Source organism: Bombus impatiens, unplaced genomic scaffold (genome assembly GCF_000188095.3).
Source record: "Bombus impatiens unplaced genomic scaffold, BIMP_2.2 scf_2415, whole genome shotgun sequence".
In the NCBI taxonomy this organism is placed as follows: domain Eukaryota; kingdom Metazoa; phylum Arthropoda; class Insecta; order Hymenoptera; family Apidae; genus Bombus; species Bombus impatiens.
Genome location: NT_178834.1, coordinates 57717 through 77060, shown reverse-complemented (window position 1 = coordinate 77060; position 19344 = coordinate 57717). Strand labels below are relative to the sequence as shown.

General features: G+C 38.5%; 1 protein-coding gene across 1 annotated transcript in view; it reads left to right on the top strand.

Moving 5' to 3' along the window:
- Window positions 1–814: 814 nt before the first annotated feature.
- LOC100747745 (neurexin-1-like) overlaps window positions 815–19344 on the top strand; it is a 74844-nt gene continuing 56314 nt past the window's right edge. Inside the window, exons 1-3 of the mRNA XM_003494533.4 lie at window positions 815–970; window positions 1614–1831; window positions 17688–17796. Coding sequence (XP_003494581.4) covers window positions 883–970; window positions 1614–1831; window positions 17688–17796 — 415 coding nt within the window. The 5' untranslated portion in view covers window positions 815–882. The remainder of the gene's footprint in view (window positions 971–1613; window positions 1832–17687; window positions 17797–19344) is intronic.

Below are 19344 nucleotides of genomic sequence, written 5' to 3'. Positions count from 1 at the left end.
AATTATTAAATCACAAAAATAGTATAGCGATTATTATAGTAATTATTCGTCGAACCTAATGTCCAATTTGATATTTGTAATATGAATTTTCCATTTCTATTTTAATTCGTCCACGTACTTTTGTTCGTCTACTGCCTTGGAAACTAAGTGATTGCGGGTTTTGTCATAAGATGGTAATGGCAAAATCCGCAATCACTTAGTTGCCATCCCAATACAACTGCGAATATCTCAAAATCGCTTTTAATAATTTTCTTCCCACAATTTTCGAACTTTATAATCCTCGTGTAATCCCAATGTTTCGGTGATGTAGTCTGTCGATTATTAAATCACAAAAATAGTATAGCAATTATTATAGTAATTATTCGTCGAACCTAATGTCCAATTTGATATTTGTAATACGAATTTTCTATTTTGAACACGACAGTCTTTGTTATTCAATTCCGTCATACTCCATTTCTATTTTAATTCGTCCACGTACTTTCGTTCGCCTACTGCCTTGGAAACTAAGTGATTGCGGGTTTTGTCATAAGATGGTAATGGCAAAATCCGCAATCACTTAGTTGCCATCCCAATACAACTGCGAATATTTCAAAATCGCTTCTAATGATTTTCTATCTTTATAATCCTCGTATAATCCTAATGTTTCGCCGATGTAGTCTACCGATTATTGAGTCACAAAAATAGTACAGTAATTATTCGCCTAACGACGTTACTGGTCGTATACGATGTCACTGGTGTCAGTGAAGTGTTCAGTGGGATGGGAAAACTTGAACCAAGAGCAATTGTCACTGTCTACGTAATTTCGTTTCTCTGGACAATTTTGCAGGAGCTGTCAGACCGGCTTGTCACACTCAAACGTCCCACTGTGCTTCACAACCCTGCATGCACGGTAGCCATTGTCTCGAGGGTTGGAACAGGTTTCACTGCGATTGTACCGGAACACAATACACTGGTCCTACTTGTGGGAAAGGTAAAGAATTTTTCTTATAACGTCACTTGCTCTGTGCACCTCGTACGATATTGCGATATTTAAAAACTTCGTACGTTGCATGGTAATCGTAAAGAGAACATGCGTACAGTTATGCTTACTTGTTAATACGTAGCGTAATTGCGTTCCTAACGAAAATCATGATTTTGACGATGGAGTTTTAATCATGTTATTTAAATTATCCGAGCAACGAGTTGCCAGTGTAACGCAATAATCCTGCGAGATAATAAGATAATGCATTCTAATGCAACATTATTAGAGGCGTAATAGCAGCGCACTTATTTCCATTACTTTTATTCACATTATTTCGTTATCCTCGATTTTTATCGTTCGCGTTTCGTTCGAAATAAACGAAATTACATACACCATGTTATTACGTTATTTTTTATTTGGGAAATAACTCGTTTTATAGGGAAATAACAGATGCGCTTTGCTTTATATTATTTTTATTAAATTACGTATGATGTTATTTTGTTCTAATCAAAAACACGTTTGTATAAAGACGTATAAAATTGTATAGAGATGCATTGTTTGCAAAAGAAAGATTTTTACAGAATAAGCCAACATATCATTAGCGCATTTACGTTCGTACAAATCAGCTGATCTTGTCTCTGCTTTCATCCAGACGCGTCAACGTTGCATCTGAACGGGACGCAACAAATGACAGCGTTGATGCCAGAGGATTCGAAAACTCAGACCGAGGAGATTGTAGTTCGCTTCAAAACCACCAGACCACGTGGCCTTCTGCTAGCAACGAGTTTGGAAAACAGTTCGGATCGACTGCAAATCTTCCTGGAAGAAGGCAAAGCGAAGATGCTGATTCACATCGGGGACAAGGAAAAGGTGAGTCGACGTGTTTCCAATTTTTCGCAAGTTCCTTCCCAATCGAAAGCTTCGCGCCGATAACCAGGCAGCGGCATTTAAATCGCATTTATCGGAAAAGAAATAGAAAATTCGTTTACTTCATACGCCAGATATACGTACAAACGTGTAATGTTTTACATACAAATCATATTTGAAGCTTTATCAAAGAGTTGTAATAAAAAAAAAAAAAAAAAATATACATAAACCGATTTACAATCGACATAATCGTGAGCGGAGTGAAACTCCGTTTTTACCGCGTACGAAACTCACAGCGCTGAAAGATCCCAACGTGCTCATCAACCGTGCAACTCTCAATTTCAAAACGTTCGCCGTTTTTGCCGCTACAAAACTGCCAGTGGTAAAAAATTGAATTTATTACTACGAGCATTAACCGACTACGAATTTATAGCACTACCGAAAAAAGTGATTTGATTTCCATCGCTTTTTAATCGACATGCTCGGATGATCCGTGCTGCCTTCTTACCACAGCAGCTTTGATTTACGAATCGACGAACGTCACAGTCTCAAATCTCGTTCTCCAAAAGATACGACGAAATTACGTCCAGGCTTAACGAAGAAAACAAGAAGATGAACTTTTGTCAGATTTTCGCCAGCTCGATACTTGCGAAGTTCTTAGTTAATAATGCTACCTTTTGGGGAAAAGTGCCTGCAGCGCTGGTTGCCTGCCGGTATTGTTTAAGCCAGTCTCGTTAGAGATCCGAGAATATCGTAGTACCGGTAGAAATAACACAGTAGAATACCGTAAAAGAATATTTCGTTACGTAAAGCATTTCAGCCTTTTTGCGGTGAAGTTGTTTCTCTTACCGCAGTGCCACCAACAGCGTAATATTCAAAGAAGAAGCTTTGCTAAGGGAGGGATGCTGGTCTAAAACCAAAAGCCTTTCGACGAGATGTTCCGTGATTTAATTAGTTATGAGACTCGCGGCTAGGCTAAGAAAAAACGAAAGGGGATTTGCTGTTGTCAGATTTTGACTTTGCTACTTTTGGTCCTTGTGTTGAAATTGTTACGTTAACTAAGTATGCGAGCGTTCACTTAGTTTTAACAGAGAACGCCGCTTTATTTTCTTCTCTTATTGTTACTGTATACAATATTAGTTGTTGTTATTATTACTATTGTTATATGCAATACACTGCCACTCAGAGGCATCCGAACGCTTGCTCAACTTAAAATCAGAAGTAGAAACGACGCGTTGGTAAATGATAGGTCTGTTCAGTTCACTGTTTAAGTACAAAATTATGACACAAAATGTGACAATTATTTCTCAGTCTGGGAAATCTGACACCTGCAACAGCCGCTCTAAGCTTAGGAAATGTGCCGACAAGATCGGGAAACTGCGCAGACTAAGGGAGATCTCAGACGATCGCGAAACTATACAGTCTCGCTCTTAAAATAAATATCGTTCGTGTGCATCGTGGATTCTTAGTAGCAACGTGCGAGGCATTGGCGGTGCTCAGAGCAAATTGAAATCCGCCGATTCCGTGGCGCGCGATAACGCATGAAAATTCCAACGACCTTGCTCATCCCGAGCACGATCGTAATTCATCGGTTCATTCGGCTGGTTTTTCCGCCATGGAATAAATTGACTGTAAAAATTCAAATCGAACGAAAATAGACGCGGCCGATAGAGCCACACGTGTATTCATAATTCATAGCTCGCCCGGAGCTTCAAGTCCTCCGGCGGAAGGTGCTGCTGGAACAGAGAAAGGCGCTAGACGTTGCACCGGTGCGTATAATATTCAATCGTGAAACAATAGTTTGCTTGCCGTACCTAACTGGATGCCAGGTTCCCGTAAACTGATTTCTGGTTTAAAAAGATTCCCATGGACCAAACTGTTATCGAAAGAACGCCTGCAGAGTCTTCCCCTCGATCCTCACGGCAGAATTTACATTTTTAAATTCACATTTTTACTTAACTTAAGTAGCAGCAGGTTTGTTTCGCTCGCCAAATATTATGTCCAGTACTCTGTTTTAAATATTTCCTACACCTCTGCAGATTTTCTGCAGTTTTGCATATTACATGGATCTTGTAGATTTTGTGGATTTTGTTTAAGAAATGCTTGCACGTCTGGACATTACACAAAGGATGAGCTGTTTTCTACGTTTTTCACATTGAACTCTTTGATGGCGACAGAGCAACGAGTAATTGAGAAGATCGGTTGAAGATAATTTTTGAAAATAATGTCCTAAGAGACATCTGACCAATATCTATCTTGTACTGTATAAAGGATGGTTAGAAGCAAGTCACAAAAGAATGTCGAAGATAATCCTTGTCATCACGAGGGAAAATATCAGCTGTTCAGCATAGAATGATAAAGAGATAACAACATTTGTATCGTCGTAGAAGAAGAAAGAAAACGATAAAAAGATGGTAGCAGGAGTGGAAGCTTAAAAGCAGGCACACGTAGCACTACTGTGATAATTATCGGGGTGTATCTTGTCATACGTTCTGCCGTTTATTTCTCCATAATACTGCGACGAGCGTTGCAGTTTCCATTGGAGGAAAGTCGGCATGCTCTGTGTTCGTTATTTAATCAATGCAGCTGTCTGCTCGCTTCATTTTACCCGAGTCCAATGTGTGCTTCGCGTCACCAGACGTTTCGCCCTTCTGCAAACTGGAACCGCGAATGCGAGCAGCTTATGTACGTTGAAACAACACTGTGCGTGCTTGCAAGTTACCAGCGAGTTGTTTCCAATTGCAGTGCCTCTGAAATTTCGAATATGCCAAGAGTTAGGGGAGTTTCTTCGGCTGTTGGGCCAAAAACCAGATTAGAGTGGCGGGGATGATTTTGGGAAAAATTGAAATAGCCAGACAATCGCGTAGATACAACAATTTATTAATATTGTAATGATTAACGAAATGATAGCGTAAATGTTTGAAGCAGTTGTTTACGAATTACGTATAAAGCTGGGTAACGTGAAATAAACTTTTAGTCGGCAGATTCTGATAAAATGCTATGAAATACATCAGACACCGTCATCGACATAATTACAGTCAGTGGAAACATTTATGCAATTTCTCAGAGTGAACGTTCTCTAATTGAACCTGGAAATATTGCGAAATCGAAACGAATAATTTCCACTCTAATTTGATCAACTAATTTCCAATGTGTTTGAAACGCGTTTATTTCGACTCGATCAGCGTGTGCTTTACAGCTTCAGCTATGTTTGATGCGGTTACGCGCTGGAATGTTCAGTGCCAGACAAGCAACTGATGTACAAGCGTTGCAAAGATTGTTGTAAAAAGTCGAAGGCAGGTGAATTATTATATAAATATTATGTTCCTGTTCCTAGGAATAATTTATTATATTAATATTTAACGTATTCATTATACGTTCTTCGTTATATAAAATTTAGAATAAGTTAATAATTCTTAGAGCTGTTAATAGCTTCTTCAATGATTTTTACATTGTTTAAATAATATTAAATACGCGTATTATGAGCAAATGTTCGTTGAAAATCTAATAGAAAATGCTGGAAACTTTCGAGCAGGCACCGTGCGTTGGAAGATAAAAAGAACAGTAGTTAGGCGTGCGAGTAATTTTGAATTAAAATTTCATTCAATTTTCCGCCATTTGAACAAATCTCCTTGGATATTATGTTAGACGTTCCCAATGTTGTTAGCGAACGGATTCGTCGGTGAAAATCGAGTTCGGAATACAGTTGCGAGCGCACACATTCCCATTCCCGGTGGAAACTAGTCGAAGCTGTAGAATACAACCGCGTGCGATTAGAGGAGGCTGTAATTTACGTTTATGTTTCAATCTCGGCCTCTACACGGTCTCGATAATTGAACGGAATAATTGATACGGTAATGAACATTTCAATTACCCTGGCCAAGCGTGAGTTCTCTTACAATTATATGTATATACCAAGTCTGTATGTGTTGAGAAAAATTTGCATACGTAACGTCGTAGCTCATAAAGAGAATGGAACCAAAAAGTAACGGAAATTCGTCTAATAATTAAATATTGTAAGGGAAAAAAGGCGATGAATCGTATTATTCTCTGATCGTATTGTTTTACAGAGAAACAATCTGAGGTCGAGTAATTTCGTACTGCGTCGATAAGATATTTTATCTTGCGTTACGAGAGCTCTGTTTTTATTTCGACTTGGCTGCTGAAAGCTTTCAAAAGTTAAATTACTGCGACCATAAGCGAAAGAAACTTGAGAAAGTACAAAGTGCTAGAGGCAGGTTATTTCACTGTTTTATCCTGCATACATAAACATAATGTGACTATAAACATAGAACATAATTATTTTTTCTACAACTGTTTAATATACGACAAATAAAACTTAATTTTGCTGACTGTACACTGTACGTGTATAGCTGCCACTGTACAAGATATCTCGATTCAGCAGATTTAGCAGCTCGTGTAATGTTAAAATCCTTCTTTTTGAACATAAAATTGCATCAAAGTGAGTAGAGTAATTAATAAAGCATCTCGTGTAGCATAAAATTCATAAAATTTAACAAGAATGGACTTATCTTGTTCTCTGCGAGCTTAAAAATTCAAAGCTTGAACTCTTGCAATAGGAAAATTATTAATCCAGTGTAAAATATACTCCGCTTTTATGCAGAATTTTTAGAAAAAAATTTACATTAAGAGAGAGTATTAAATGTATTAAAATACATAATGCAAATTCGACGGTGTAGATGGTATCACTGCAAATCTTATCAATTAAATAAATAACATTGTATTACATTCGAATTGCGTTCACATATGTGGAAATAGATTCGCAGCTGTCCGACTAGTAAACAGATAGAAACGAGAATTAGGTCAGTGGGTGAACGTTGTGTGCCAATTAAATGGGTCGAATTAATTAACGGTGCGCGAAATTACCTACCCACACTTGGGTTATAAATTGGAAAACGAAATTGGGAAAGGACCCGGTGAAACGTTCGAATAACCAGCGCGAATATATTAAACTGCAAAGTTGAACTCGATGAACCTCGTGTCTGTAATTATTGATCTTAACTTGATTGAAACTCGTCGACCGACAGATTTTTTTAATCACAAATATCTCAGTATTCCCTTATATTCGTATTAAGCAATAAAAGATAAAAGGAAATTGAAAGGAAGAAGGTTAAAAGAAAAGGAAAAATGTCGATGGAGAATTTCAGTTTGTTTATTTGAAATTGTTGAAAATCGAATTGTTGAAAGATTATCGTTGCATCATAATGAAAAAAGGTAGAATGTAAATGAAAGTGAAAGATTCGGAAATTAATAGAAGATAGCTGCAGGTAAAATTGTTGAGCAATTTTAGACGACAGAAATGTCTACATTGTGAAAACAGAAACTAATATTATTACGTAATAAATTCTTCATTTTTCGTCTGCAAAATACCATAAGAAATTAAGTTCCCATCGTTGAATGAGATTGCAATGGATAAGCAGAAAATAAGAAGGGAAACAAGTATAATTAACTTAAGAATTAAATTATTAAAACTTTACAAGCATCGATTTGTTTGATTGACAAAAATAGTTGAGCTATTAAAACTTTATTATTCAAATTATAACGCTAGAAGATGAATTGTAATTGGCAAAAACAATTGAATCATTAAAAGGCTATAATCGTAGAAAATATAGTTATAATTAACAAAAGCATATGGATACCTGTTATCAATATGGTAAAAATTGTTCAGTTAAAAAGTTGGGATTAATTTAGTGCAGTTATTATACACGAGCATGAATTTTAAATTTTCCTCCGTTCGCCACTGTGTATTTTTTCTCCTGTATGGTGGAAACTTCTTTTTTCTCACTGAAAAAGTTTCATTATAATTATATAACTTTTATTCTATAGTTAAAATGGTATTTCTTGCTTGCTGGTTAAACTATAGATGAAAGTAGGACGAGCTATGCGATAGGGGAGAGGTTGAAAGTTGACGAATTTGCATTAAGCATCGATCGATAAAAGAATCGGCGATCTGACCTCGAGGTCGGCCAGCGATTTATATTTCGACCAAGTGGAAGCATCGCGATTGCAAAATTACTCGTTGCGTAGATATGCAATGCTATAGATCGGAGAATATTCGTAATTTAGATGATGAAAAGTAAACGAAAAGCTTAAAAAATATGATACTGCGTTTAGAAATTCCACTCGATAAAACCGTAAGGCGAGCTGTGCGATTTTCTGAAAAATATATTTTTAAAAAATAGAGTAGTATATGTAATATGTAGACTATATTTGCTTGCAAACGTTTGCAAATTCTTTGGAAATTTTCAGTGTGATAGGAAGTTCGTATTTGTAAAATTCTCTGCTTATGTCATTTTCGTGAAATCTCCATGCTTCTCGCATAAATCTGCTCAATACGATTAGGATATTATCAGAAATTAAATTAAAGGATTAAATAGAGTAAATTAAATAACAAAATGAAGCTTAATAATAGAACAATAGTAAAAATTAACCGGTTCTGTAAACGCAGCTTTTCCCATAATTGCTAGGTTTAATTAATTACAATTATCAAATAATTAAATTAACAATTCTTCTACAATATAATTACAGATGAACTCTGGATACGATGAGTATTATGTTTCAAAGAACTCGCGTTTTAAATCACAGTATTTGAAATTGATATCAAAATTGATCGTCTAAATTGAATGAAGATGAAAGGGAGATACGAATACAAAGATGGTTTTCCCTTTCATTTGTCAAATATTTTATGATTTTTAAGTATCAGACAGTAGATTAGAAAACAAGATTTATCGTGGAAGCAAATAAAGCGAGATTCAATGAGGCGATCGGACGTACGCGGAAATGTATTTGCGTGCAATTTGCACAAATCGAGAATCGAAACACTGTGAATAGAGATGCCAGTGAATGTCGAATAAATGATGGAAACAATATGAACAAGTTAGTGCTGCAAGTAGATGGAATCACCGGCAGAACTCCATTATCTGCGTTACACGCGTATGCACGTGTATACACGTGTCACAGGTGATATATGCACGTACAGTTATTCAAGCTAATTACGAGGGCCCATTATCTAGATAATATACAGATCACTATGATTTTCATTGGTATTTAATATAAGGTAGGTTGGTTTCAGTAACCCGGACCATCATAAATACATTTAACATGTCGGTTTTGTCTCTTTCTCTTTTCTGTCGTATCATATCAGTGGTTGTTCTATAGGAAATTTAGATGAAGTTAACTGTTAACATATTCGTAGCTTGTGAAAAGTGCAGCTATGGAAGGCAGTTTTCTTATTTTAAATCGACGTAGGAAACTTGGAAACGCAATTTCAAAATTCATTAGTTAATGTGCAAGAAATATCAGACGAATTTTAAACTTCTAAGCTGTTGAGTAGAGAGCACGAAGTTTAAGTTAAAACCAGTTCTATCGGACGTTGTTGGATGAATTAAATCTTATCTAGAATTTTCATGGCCGATAATAGCGTTTTACTTGACTTTTCAGCAGAACAACGTGTAAAATTTTATGGCTAAAAACCAGTTTGATGATATGTTTTTCCACGATATTTTCGTTATGGAGAACTAAAGACTTGGTGGCAAAAGATATCCCATCGTATTTTACATATCTTGATTGGATATAAAAATTCTCTGCATGCGAAAATAATCGCGAGGTTTCTCATAAAATTTCTGAAAAACTCGTCGAAGACAAATAATCCCAAAGTTTTCATTAAGATATTCTAATTAAGTTTTACCTCGATCCCTGGAATATTTGCGGTCCTGCAATCAGCATCAACCTAACATGCTCTTCTCCTAAAATTTGCATCTCGCCTTGTTGGTCGTGGAAAATCGATTCCAATGACTCGCGAAAATATTTGCACATTTGCCACGGAAAATTTTTATGAATATATTATGCGCGTTATACGAAGCTTTTTGAAACTCTGAAATTTTTAACCGATCTGAATACGCATATCACAGTCACAAACAATTTATTGCAAATGTACATTTATCAAAAAGTTGTTATACGAGGCTTACCAATGCAGCGAATAATTAATTGGTCGTACAAATACTTTGGTGATCTTTGCAAAGTGTATACTTTGTACAGTAAATATCTCGTAGCTTCCAGGGATATTTTTAAACTCCTTCCAAACTTTGCCAACATAATCATAATTAATTAATTCTGCCTCGTTGTTACGTAACCTATTACAGTAATTAATTATTACATTATACTGCATATTATTACAATAAGAAATTTCAAAACACACGCGGTATATCCACAAAAGGTTTCCACAAGGCCTCAAATACCTTCGCGAGCTTGTCTAACTTAACTCTGTTCTCAAAAAGCTCCTATGTAAGTGAAATATTCTTCTAAACCGCTGTACGGTTTATTTATAAAATGTTCCTACGAAATGTTCAAATACTTTCGCTGCGAGTGAAACAGAAATTTCGGCAGGCGGAAGAAAACACGGGAGGAACGGAGGGGAAAATGGAGGGAAATACGATTAGTTGACCTAAAGAGATACCGTGGAAATTAGCGCACGGAGAGCGGAGCTGATCAGGTAAGCTGATTTGCCGCGGAGAAAATTCTTTGTAGCCGGCTGAATATTCAAATAGCGAATTTTAATTAAAATTTGCCCCCGTTCGTCAAATATTTACGATCCCCTGATCAATTTCCGGGAAGGTTCCGCTTCCGCCTCTACGCCCCCAACTCGTTCAACCTCTCGATCCCTCACTTTTTTCCCCATTTCTCTCGATCGTCGCGTTCCGCATCATCTCTATTTATTTTCTTTCGGCTACGTCCGACGAGTTTTATCCGTGGAAAACAAACGGACCGGAAGTAATGTGCCGGAGTCGTCCTTGGAAATAATTCTTCCGGAGAGAAGCGAACGAACGACTCCTTCTCTCTTTCTCTCTTCAGCTCGTACGGTTGTTTCTTTTCACGAGAAGAGCGCAGCCAGCCAAGTTGTCGCGTCTCTCTCGCTTTTTTCTTCCTCTCCTTTACGATCGCAGATCGTTCTTCCGGTTTTCCTCGAGAAGGAGGAGCAACTTTTCCGCCGATGGATCGTCGAAGGAAGAAGCAATCGAAGAATGAACGCGATAAGGCGAGAAACGTTTGCTTCACGAGCTCGTGAAAGACTTGGGTGCTCGACACAGATATTTCCTCCATTCGGACCGTGTTAATTTTCTCTGCAACGAGAGACCGGAAGTCTACTCGCTGCCATTGTAACCTGCTTTTCGTTCCACGTTACACGTAGAACACTCGGCTCGTTGAACGAGCTTATTTCAAAGGAAGATGTCGTTTGGGTTTGTTGTAATTCGCGTACGCGTTGACTACAGAAGATTTCAGGCGAGTAAATCCACCTTTTTCTTCTTGATTCTTCGTAAATCAAAAGCTTCTCGAGTTAAGAAGCTTGTTAATTCAATTATTTTCGTAAAAGTAGCAAATTTAGATAATGCATAAGGAATTGTAAGGGAAATTTCTTCATTTCTTATTCACAGAAACTACTTACGTAATATTTATTCGGAACATTGGTTGCACAAATTCTACCAAGCAGCTGTAGGATGTAAAGATATAAAAAGATATAAAAATGCGATAATCACATAAAGTGACGAGATAGAAAGCTACATGTGGAACTAAAGGAAACGTAATTCTTCGTTTCGTCGTTTCGAAAATATTTCATTCTTCGTTTATGAATAATGAGCTATAGAAACGTCGAATAAATTCTAATAAAATCTGACGTTATTAAAAATTCGATGTCACAGTTTTGATTGATCGATCGTTGTTCGATCCTAACTGCGATCGATGACCGTTGAATAATCGTATTAAGTTCACGTCTGCGATCTGTTTCATTGATTGATCGCAATTACGATCGGCAAAGGCCTGTTTCCGGTGCACAATGCGTTATAATTAAACACAAATCATCGTGTGAAACGCTATAAATCAAAAGCCGCGTTCAGAGAAGTACTTTGGAGAAAAATGCAGCTTCGTACCTGTCGAATCGCACGGCACAAACGGAATCGCCAACTGATTTATTAAATTTATTCCGTGGCAAACAACATATATCCATATATATCCTGTAATTAGCTTCAAAACTTGCATCAATTTCGCAGTTCTCGTCTGTGATCTCGTAGAGTCGAAGAACTAAATTTGATTAAATGCCATGCTCTTTATTTTTCGTGAAACTAGCTTTTTCGCGATTATTTTCTTCCATCGAATATTCACGTTGCACAGACGTGGATTTGTTCTTTCTTCTTAACTTGTCCCATACAAAGTGTCTCTCTTTCACAAACATCTCTTTTATAACAATGATTTTTACAACAATCCGATTTTCCAAACGCTGTGTAGTCTTCGTCTTAATAGAACAGAAGGGAGCATTATTATTATTATTATTAAATATACGATAAAAGGAAAGAACTTTTACGAGAACTTGGCGATCAACGATAATCGAATCTTCATTGGCAACGCGAATTTCCCATTATTCCAATACGCGTGTCTGTTTAACAGGCGTCAAAACTATAATGAGTGAACGAGAGTCAGCGGAAAAAGGCACGAAGCTCGCGATACGAACCTATTTTTAAAGAAACTTGTCCCTTGCCTAACCCTGACCCAGCGAAATTGTTTATGAAGCAAGAACTGCGTCGAATTTTCAACGATATTTTTAATAATCCGCCGATCCTACCAGCCAATCAGCACCACCAGCCTTGCGATAAAACAACAGGTAAAAAGACGCAGGCTGTCTGACGATCGATAAACCCTATCGCGTGGCGTGGCATGATTGAACGCTTTATGCAGCTGCGATTTCCTGCGCCGAGCCAAGCGGAGCCGATGAATTCGATAAAGCTGGATCGAGCTCGAGCACCGCGACAAAACGTCCCTTAATTGCCGGATTGATTCGTAGGTAGCGGCAGAGACGCGCGATTATCGGAGCGTGAGTCGGCGATAAAGTTGCCCCGGGGAGGACCGTAATATCCGTCTACTGATAGACTTTCTATGTAATTTCACTTGGCTCTCGCTGGTAAGAGTGCTTTTTCACGTCGCCTCCGTGAACCTTCTCAGCCAGTTTGGCTGACGACGTCAGATTTCAAAGCTTTTGTTATTCCAATCGTCGCTGCCGCCGCCAAGTTGCGCCTTCTTCTTCCCCCAGCCAAGTGAAGATTCTGATCTTGCGAGGACAAATTGCAGCAATTCGCGGAATTTCTTCCTAGCGAGATAATTAGATATTTGCAATAAGGAACAGTCGGTAGATTTTTATGAGCTCGGAGTATGTTATCAAGGTCAGGGTACTGCACGATTTCTGTCGGTCTTAGTTTCAGACTTTCCCTAAGTTGTCACTTCGACTTTCGAAGCGTTCGAGCCAAGTCAGGATTCCTATCTCGTGTAGACAAACTGCTGGACAATTTGTAGAGTGTTTTAATAGCAACTTTGATGAGAGTAGAACGAGGAGGAGCTGGTGGATTTTTATGAGCTCGGAGTATGTTATCAAGGTCAGGGTACTGCACGATTTCTGTCGGTCTTATTCTCCACTTTGTTGTCACTTCGCCTTCGAAGTGTTCAAGCCAAGTCAGGATTGCAGCAACTTTGTTTGTTGTTAATAGCAACTTTGATGAGAGCAGGACAATTAGGTGTTTAGAACGAGGAGGAGCTGGTGGATTTTTATGAGCTCGGAGTATGTTATCAAGGTCAGGGTACTGCACGATTTCTGTCTGTCTTATTTTCCACTTTGTTGTCACTTCGCCTTCGAAGTGTTCAAGCCAAGTCAGGATTGCAGCAACTTTGTTTGTTGTTAATAGCAACTTTGATGAGAGCAGGACAATTAGGTGTTTAGAACGAGGAGGAGCTGGTGGATTTTTATGAGCTCGGAGTATGTTATCAAGGTCAGGGTACTGCACGATTTCTTTCAGTCTTAGCTTCAGACTTTCCCTAAGTTGTCACTTCGACTTAGAAGCGTTCGAGCCAAGTCAGGATTCCTATCTCGTGTAGACAAACTGCTGGACAATTCGTAGAGTTTTTTAATAGCAACTTTGGCGAGAGTAGAACAATTAGATAATTAGAACGAGGAGGAGCTCGGAATATGTTATCAAGGTCAGGGTACTGCGTAATTCGATCAACCTACATCATGAAATTCTACCTCCGAAGAGCGTGGCTATAAAAGAGCATTCTAAACACTCGTTTGATATTTCATCGTGGTTGTTTCTTCCGTTTAGACCTGGCGATTTTATGAAATATAAAGAAATTGATGTAATTACGAAATTACGACGAACCATTCTTCTGTCCTTCGTGAGTTAACACTTCGTGTTCTTAAATTGCGACACGGCATGCTAGTATAACGTGTTATATTTTTTAATATCTGTCATTAACCTACATCTGCTATCGCGTTCGTCGTTAAAAGACCAGAATCCTCCTCGAGAAGGCTAAAACCTAACAGAACTGAGCTTAATAAAACAACCTAATAATTATGATAAATATACTGAGATATGTAGAATTTTATGTGCTAGACTAGGTTAGCTGCGTAGTAGTGATACTCGTATGTGAATATGTGCAGTGCGTGGGAGTATGTGTATCTCGAAAATCAAATGAATATAAACTGTTCAATTAACAGTCATGCGTGCAGGTGTGTATCGATGAATATCTTTGAAACCGTTTATCAAATAAATATATAACTATTCTAATATGAATTCTAAATGTAAATTTAGTATTCCTATACCATTATTTATTAAGATGCAAAATTCTCAACAAGATATGTCTCTCCTTCTTTTATATGTAAATACATCACTTTTGATTCTGTTGGACTAAAATCGACAAACTATGTATCTCAGAAGAGAATATACTAATCTCGTCTGGAGATGATAATGAATTTGATTGGGGACGGGCGTGACTGTCGTCGATCGGAAGCTCGCCAGCCGCAGCGATTGAAAATAACAGTGAAATTTCACAGAGGCGAGCACGAGCGATAGCTGGCGGTGCAAAGGTGACGTCAGATGACAAACGTGTGTCAGATGCCACGTGATAGATGAATATCGCGGCTGGCAGCGTAGACCAAACCAGTTAGCAGATAGTGACGAGTTGGCCGGATTTATGGTGGTTTAACCAAACGAGGAGGCTCCGTGTTGTTAGTTTATCGATGCTACTCCCCGCTATGGTTAACTGTACGCGTATCGAGGATCGTTGAGCGAGCTCTGAACAACGGGACCGTGCATACATTTCACCTATCCTCTGGCGTAACGAAAATACACACGCAGCCAAAGCTGTGGATTTGCCGTAATCGCCACGCCGCTCTCCCTTTACAATCCTCTTGTACGTTTCTTCAAGAAAATTCCATTTTTGTCGCGTTACCTTCTCGTCGAATCGTAAGATTTTGTTTACTGTGCGCGCTAAACGAATGGCCGTCTTCCCAGCTCCTTGCGAATGAGACATTCTCGCAGCACGTTATTTAAGAGCGATAATCCCTGGGAATAAAAGAAGTTACCATTTACCCGGAAAACCATGAAATGGGACGAGTGCAAAGATGAAAAAGCGGTCGAACTTGTCGTGTTTTCGGCATTTAATAAAACAAAACGATAATACTGATAATAATATAACAATCTGGTCTAAAGCACAGCCCCCATAAGTCGTGAGAATGGAAATTTTTCTACCGAATATAAAATGAATAATTACAATTTCTTATTTATTAATTGTCATTTCCTGTTTATTAATTGATGAGCGCGCGAAGGTAAAAGGTAGGACGATTTGCGTGCTTTGTAGGTGTCGCGGGCTACCACACGGCCGATAGAAAAATGCCACCTACGACACAAGTGGAATTCGAAATTCCGTCATAGAGTGCGACCGACCGAGACGAACACACGTCCCACTGATCACGTTGCTTTCCGCTGCCATAAATCGCAGACGGACTCGTTCGTCGTTGGGCGAAAATTATTTCAAACTGCCTCATACGTCGGTCGTGCGTGCAAACTCCCAAACGATACTCCACGTTTCGGCCAATCGACTCAGCGATATTTCCACGCGCTGTCGTTCCATCGACGAGTACTTCCCTTCTTTCCGTATCTGAAACTAACACGACGTTTCCCACGTGCTTCGCTTATAATTCCTTTGCCGTGCAAAATTGTGAGAATACAGAGAATACAGAGCTCCGGCTGAGTCCTCGAAAATTTCTCCTACGAATCGTCCACGATACGATCGATTTATATGTCACAGGATCTTTTATAATGTCGATCCACTGCGCTAATTCTGCAATAGAATAATTTTTATTGCAATTAGAACACGTTCATTCCCTGCAGTATACTCGAGAATTGTAATTGTAATGGGAAAGCTGATCGCGAACTCCGTTCGACAGAGTAGAATTTCAGGTTTTCCGTTTGCAGGCCTCAGGGCTCTCGATTCCTTGGAAAGTAGAGCAAAAATTGAGCTCGCCTCGTCAGATGGCCGATGACCATTTTCCTACGCAGTGTTCGTGCCAAACCAGTGCAAACCGTAACAACCGGATATGGCAGAAAACGCGCCTACCAATTCAGAAACTACCCTGTCGCTACATAAATCGATGCCTTCTATCGACAAAGATATAAAGATATTATTTGTAACGAGATTGTTGGGTCTGTTTGACACCGTCTCACTCGCTTCTCGTCGTTCCTCAATGTATCTGAAAAGCCACGTGGACGTTTCCGCGGCTTTCTACTAGGTCGCCCGGAAAGTTTCTTTCGTTTTATAAAGAAACAACGGATGTACATCTTTCGTTTTATATTATTTTATCAAGTTAGGAATTAGGGTCACAACGTTGGACAGATTAGATCTCATGTTTGCGCAAAGACGCGTTGTTGTGCAAAAGACGTGTCTGCGAAGGAAACGCACTTTTCGGACAACCTTCGACGAAATAAATAAATTCTGTTTCTAAATTTATTACTTCGCAATCGATGAAATTATCTGAAATCGATCGGCTTAGTACAGTTTCTTGCTAATTAGCTGTAATTAGAAATCAACTGTTACGTAACGAACATATCGCGACGCCGCGTGGAAAACTAGAAAACGAGAAGCTTGAAGTTCAAGGAGAAGCATTAAGCTCAGGAAAGAGTTAAGGGCTTAATGAACAACCCTTGAAAAATAGCCTCGTTATATTTTCTTAATGGCCGGCGATCGCAGCGTGCTAATTGCTCACGCTCAAGTGTCCATTATTGCATCCGCACGGTGTAATTCAATCGGCACGTTCCCGCCCGAGATATTTTCATCGCGCGAATTTCCTCGGCGTTCCAGCTGTTTCATCCTGCAACACGCAATCAATTTCGTTTGAAGGCGACCCGTAAGCCGAAGAATGGAACGCAGGTTTCAAGCTTGCGGCCAGCTTATAATTCTGATTACGATGAGAGCGAGATTTTGATTGTGGAACGTGGTTCCTGGCCGAAACGGTTCATAGGAATCCTAATTTAATTAAACTCGCTTGATCGAAGTTCGAGACAAATTCAGCTTTGGAATTATCCTTCCGTGGTGATTCACCGCGAACGATAATATCGCCACTTTTTATCCGATCTCGAGTAATTATAAAATTAGTCAAATTAGTCGAGTAGCTGTTGACTTGTATTATAATAATACAAATTTAATATTAAGTCATCCGATTCGTGTGGTGGGCTTCTATAGATGCGAACAGCATTAAAAATATAAGTAGGAGAAATTGCTTTAAGTATGAGAAATACTTTGACGAACGTAATGCGAGAATGAAAAATTTGAAAAATGTTTTAATTACGTAACGAGTTATAAGGTTCAACAAGCGCTCGCACACAGCAATTTTAATTAAAAGCTCCAGCCTGGCTTCTCGCTTTGTTCAAAAATAATAACAGATCTCCGTCGCAAGCAGCAAGAAAAACCTGTTAAACGCGTATTTCCCTTTTCACTAATGCCATATATTTCCCTTTATTTTCAGACACTGGTCGCCGGACAAGGTCTGAACGACGATATGTGGCACACGCTCAGGTTCTCCAGGAGGGCAGCTTCCTTGAAATTCCAGATCGACGACGAGCCAGCTGTTAGAGGTAAGTCGATGAACAACTCTTCTCGCGATATACTATTTTTCCATTCAACACCGTTTTTCCATTTCGTACGATCCATCGTTCGACATCGTCTTACGTTGACCCCTTAACCTACAACCACGGGCATAGCCCGTAGTACGATGATCGGACCAAACGTAAATCAGCCCAAAATTCTCGAACGTAAATCGTGGGTTAAATCAATTCAGTCGCTCGGGGTTCACTCAAAACTGATTGCTCTACTTCGTACAAATTGGCACTTTTTAATGTCAAAGTACGAGATTATTAACTGTCAAGGAATTAATTGATCTTAGTATGCAAGAAATTCATCAAGTTGCTAGTAAAATCGGTCGAGACACGACTTAATTACCGGTGGCTCTGGACAGGCAAGAATTTTATGTATTCAAGTGATAGAAAGTGCGATAAGTCAGACGAAGCGTGATACTTTGCAAGATCCCTCTCTATCAGCCGAAAATTCATGCGGAAAACTCGTCTAAATTGGACAAATTTACGCGTCTTCCGTTGTAGAAATAAAAAAGTATAATTAAGAAAATAAATTAAATAATAGTCAATTTTATCAGCCGAAAGTTCATTCGGAGAACTCGTCTAAATTGGACAAATTTACGCGTCTTCCGTTGTAGAAATAAAAAAGTATAATTAGGAAAATAAATTAAATAATAGTCAATTCTATCAGCCGAAAATTCATGCGGAAAACTCGTCTAAATTGGACAAATTTACGCGTCTTCCGTTGTAGAAATAAAAAAGTATAGTTAGATAACGATAGTAATTGTCGATTCGTCAATGCAATTACGCTTTCGTATATCGCCTACGTTTCTTATAAATATTATAGTTCGAAGTCTTCCGGAATTTCTATGAGAATGATTTTTTAAGATGCAGCCAATATATTGGGTTGGCAACTAAGTGACTGCGGATTTTGCCATTACCAACTAATGACACGGTCCGCAACCACTTAGTTGCCAAGCCAATATTTTACTTTTGATATGAAAGAAGCCATTCGATTTCGTCGAACGATTGAAAGAAATTTTTGATCGATCAAGTGCTTCGATTCTAAAATTGTTGTTAACGGAAACAGGTGGATAGAAAATACGCATTTTCATTTTGCTTGTCTCAAAATTGTTCTTAACTCAATTAATCTTCCTACTTGCCAGTGTAGCCTTACAATCTGCAAAATTGTTAAAAATGTAGAAACAAGTTTCAGGAAGACACTGAATGAACGAGAATCTGAAAAGCGCGATACTTTGCAAGATCCCTCTGTTCGCCTCAGTTACGCAAACTTGTCTACCTTATCATCTTCTGCGCGATATTTCCGTACGATTGACAACGACACTGCATTAACGTTCGATACATCGATTCGTCAACGCGATTTCAAGCAAACGCGCGTATCGCACAGTTGCAATATTATCGCAATTCACTGTAGATAGAAATCTGGACCGCGATAGTTCAATACAGCGTTCAAACCATCTCACGCACGAACGAAGTGAGATATCTGAATTCAAAAAGGCTCTTATCAAAAAAAAAAAAAAAAAAAAAAAA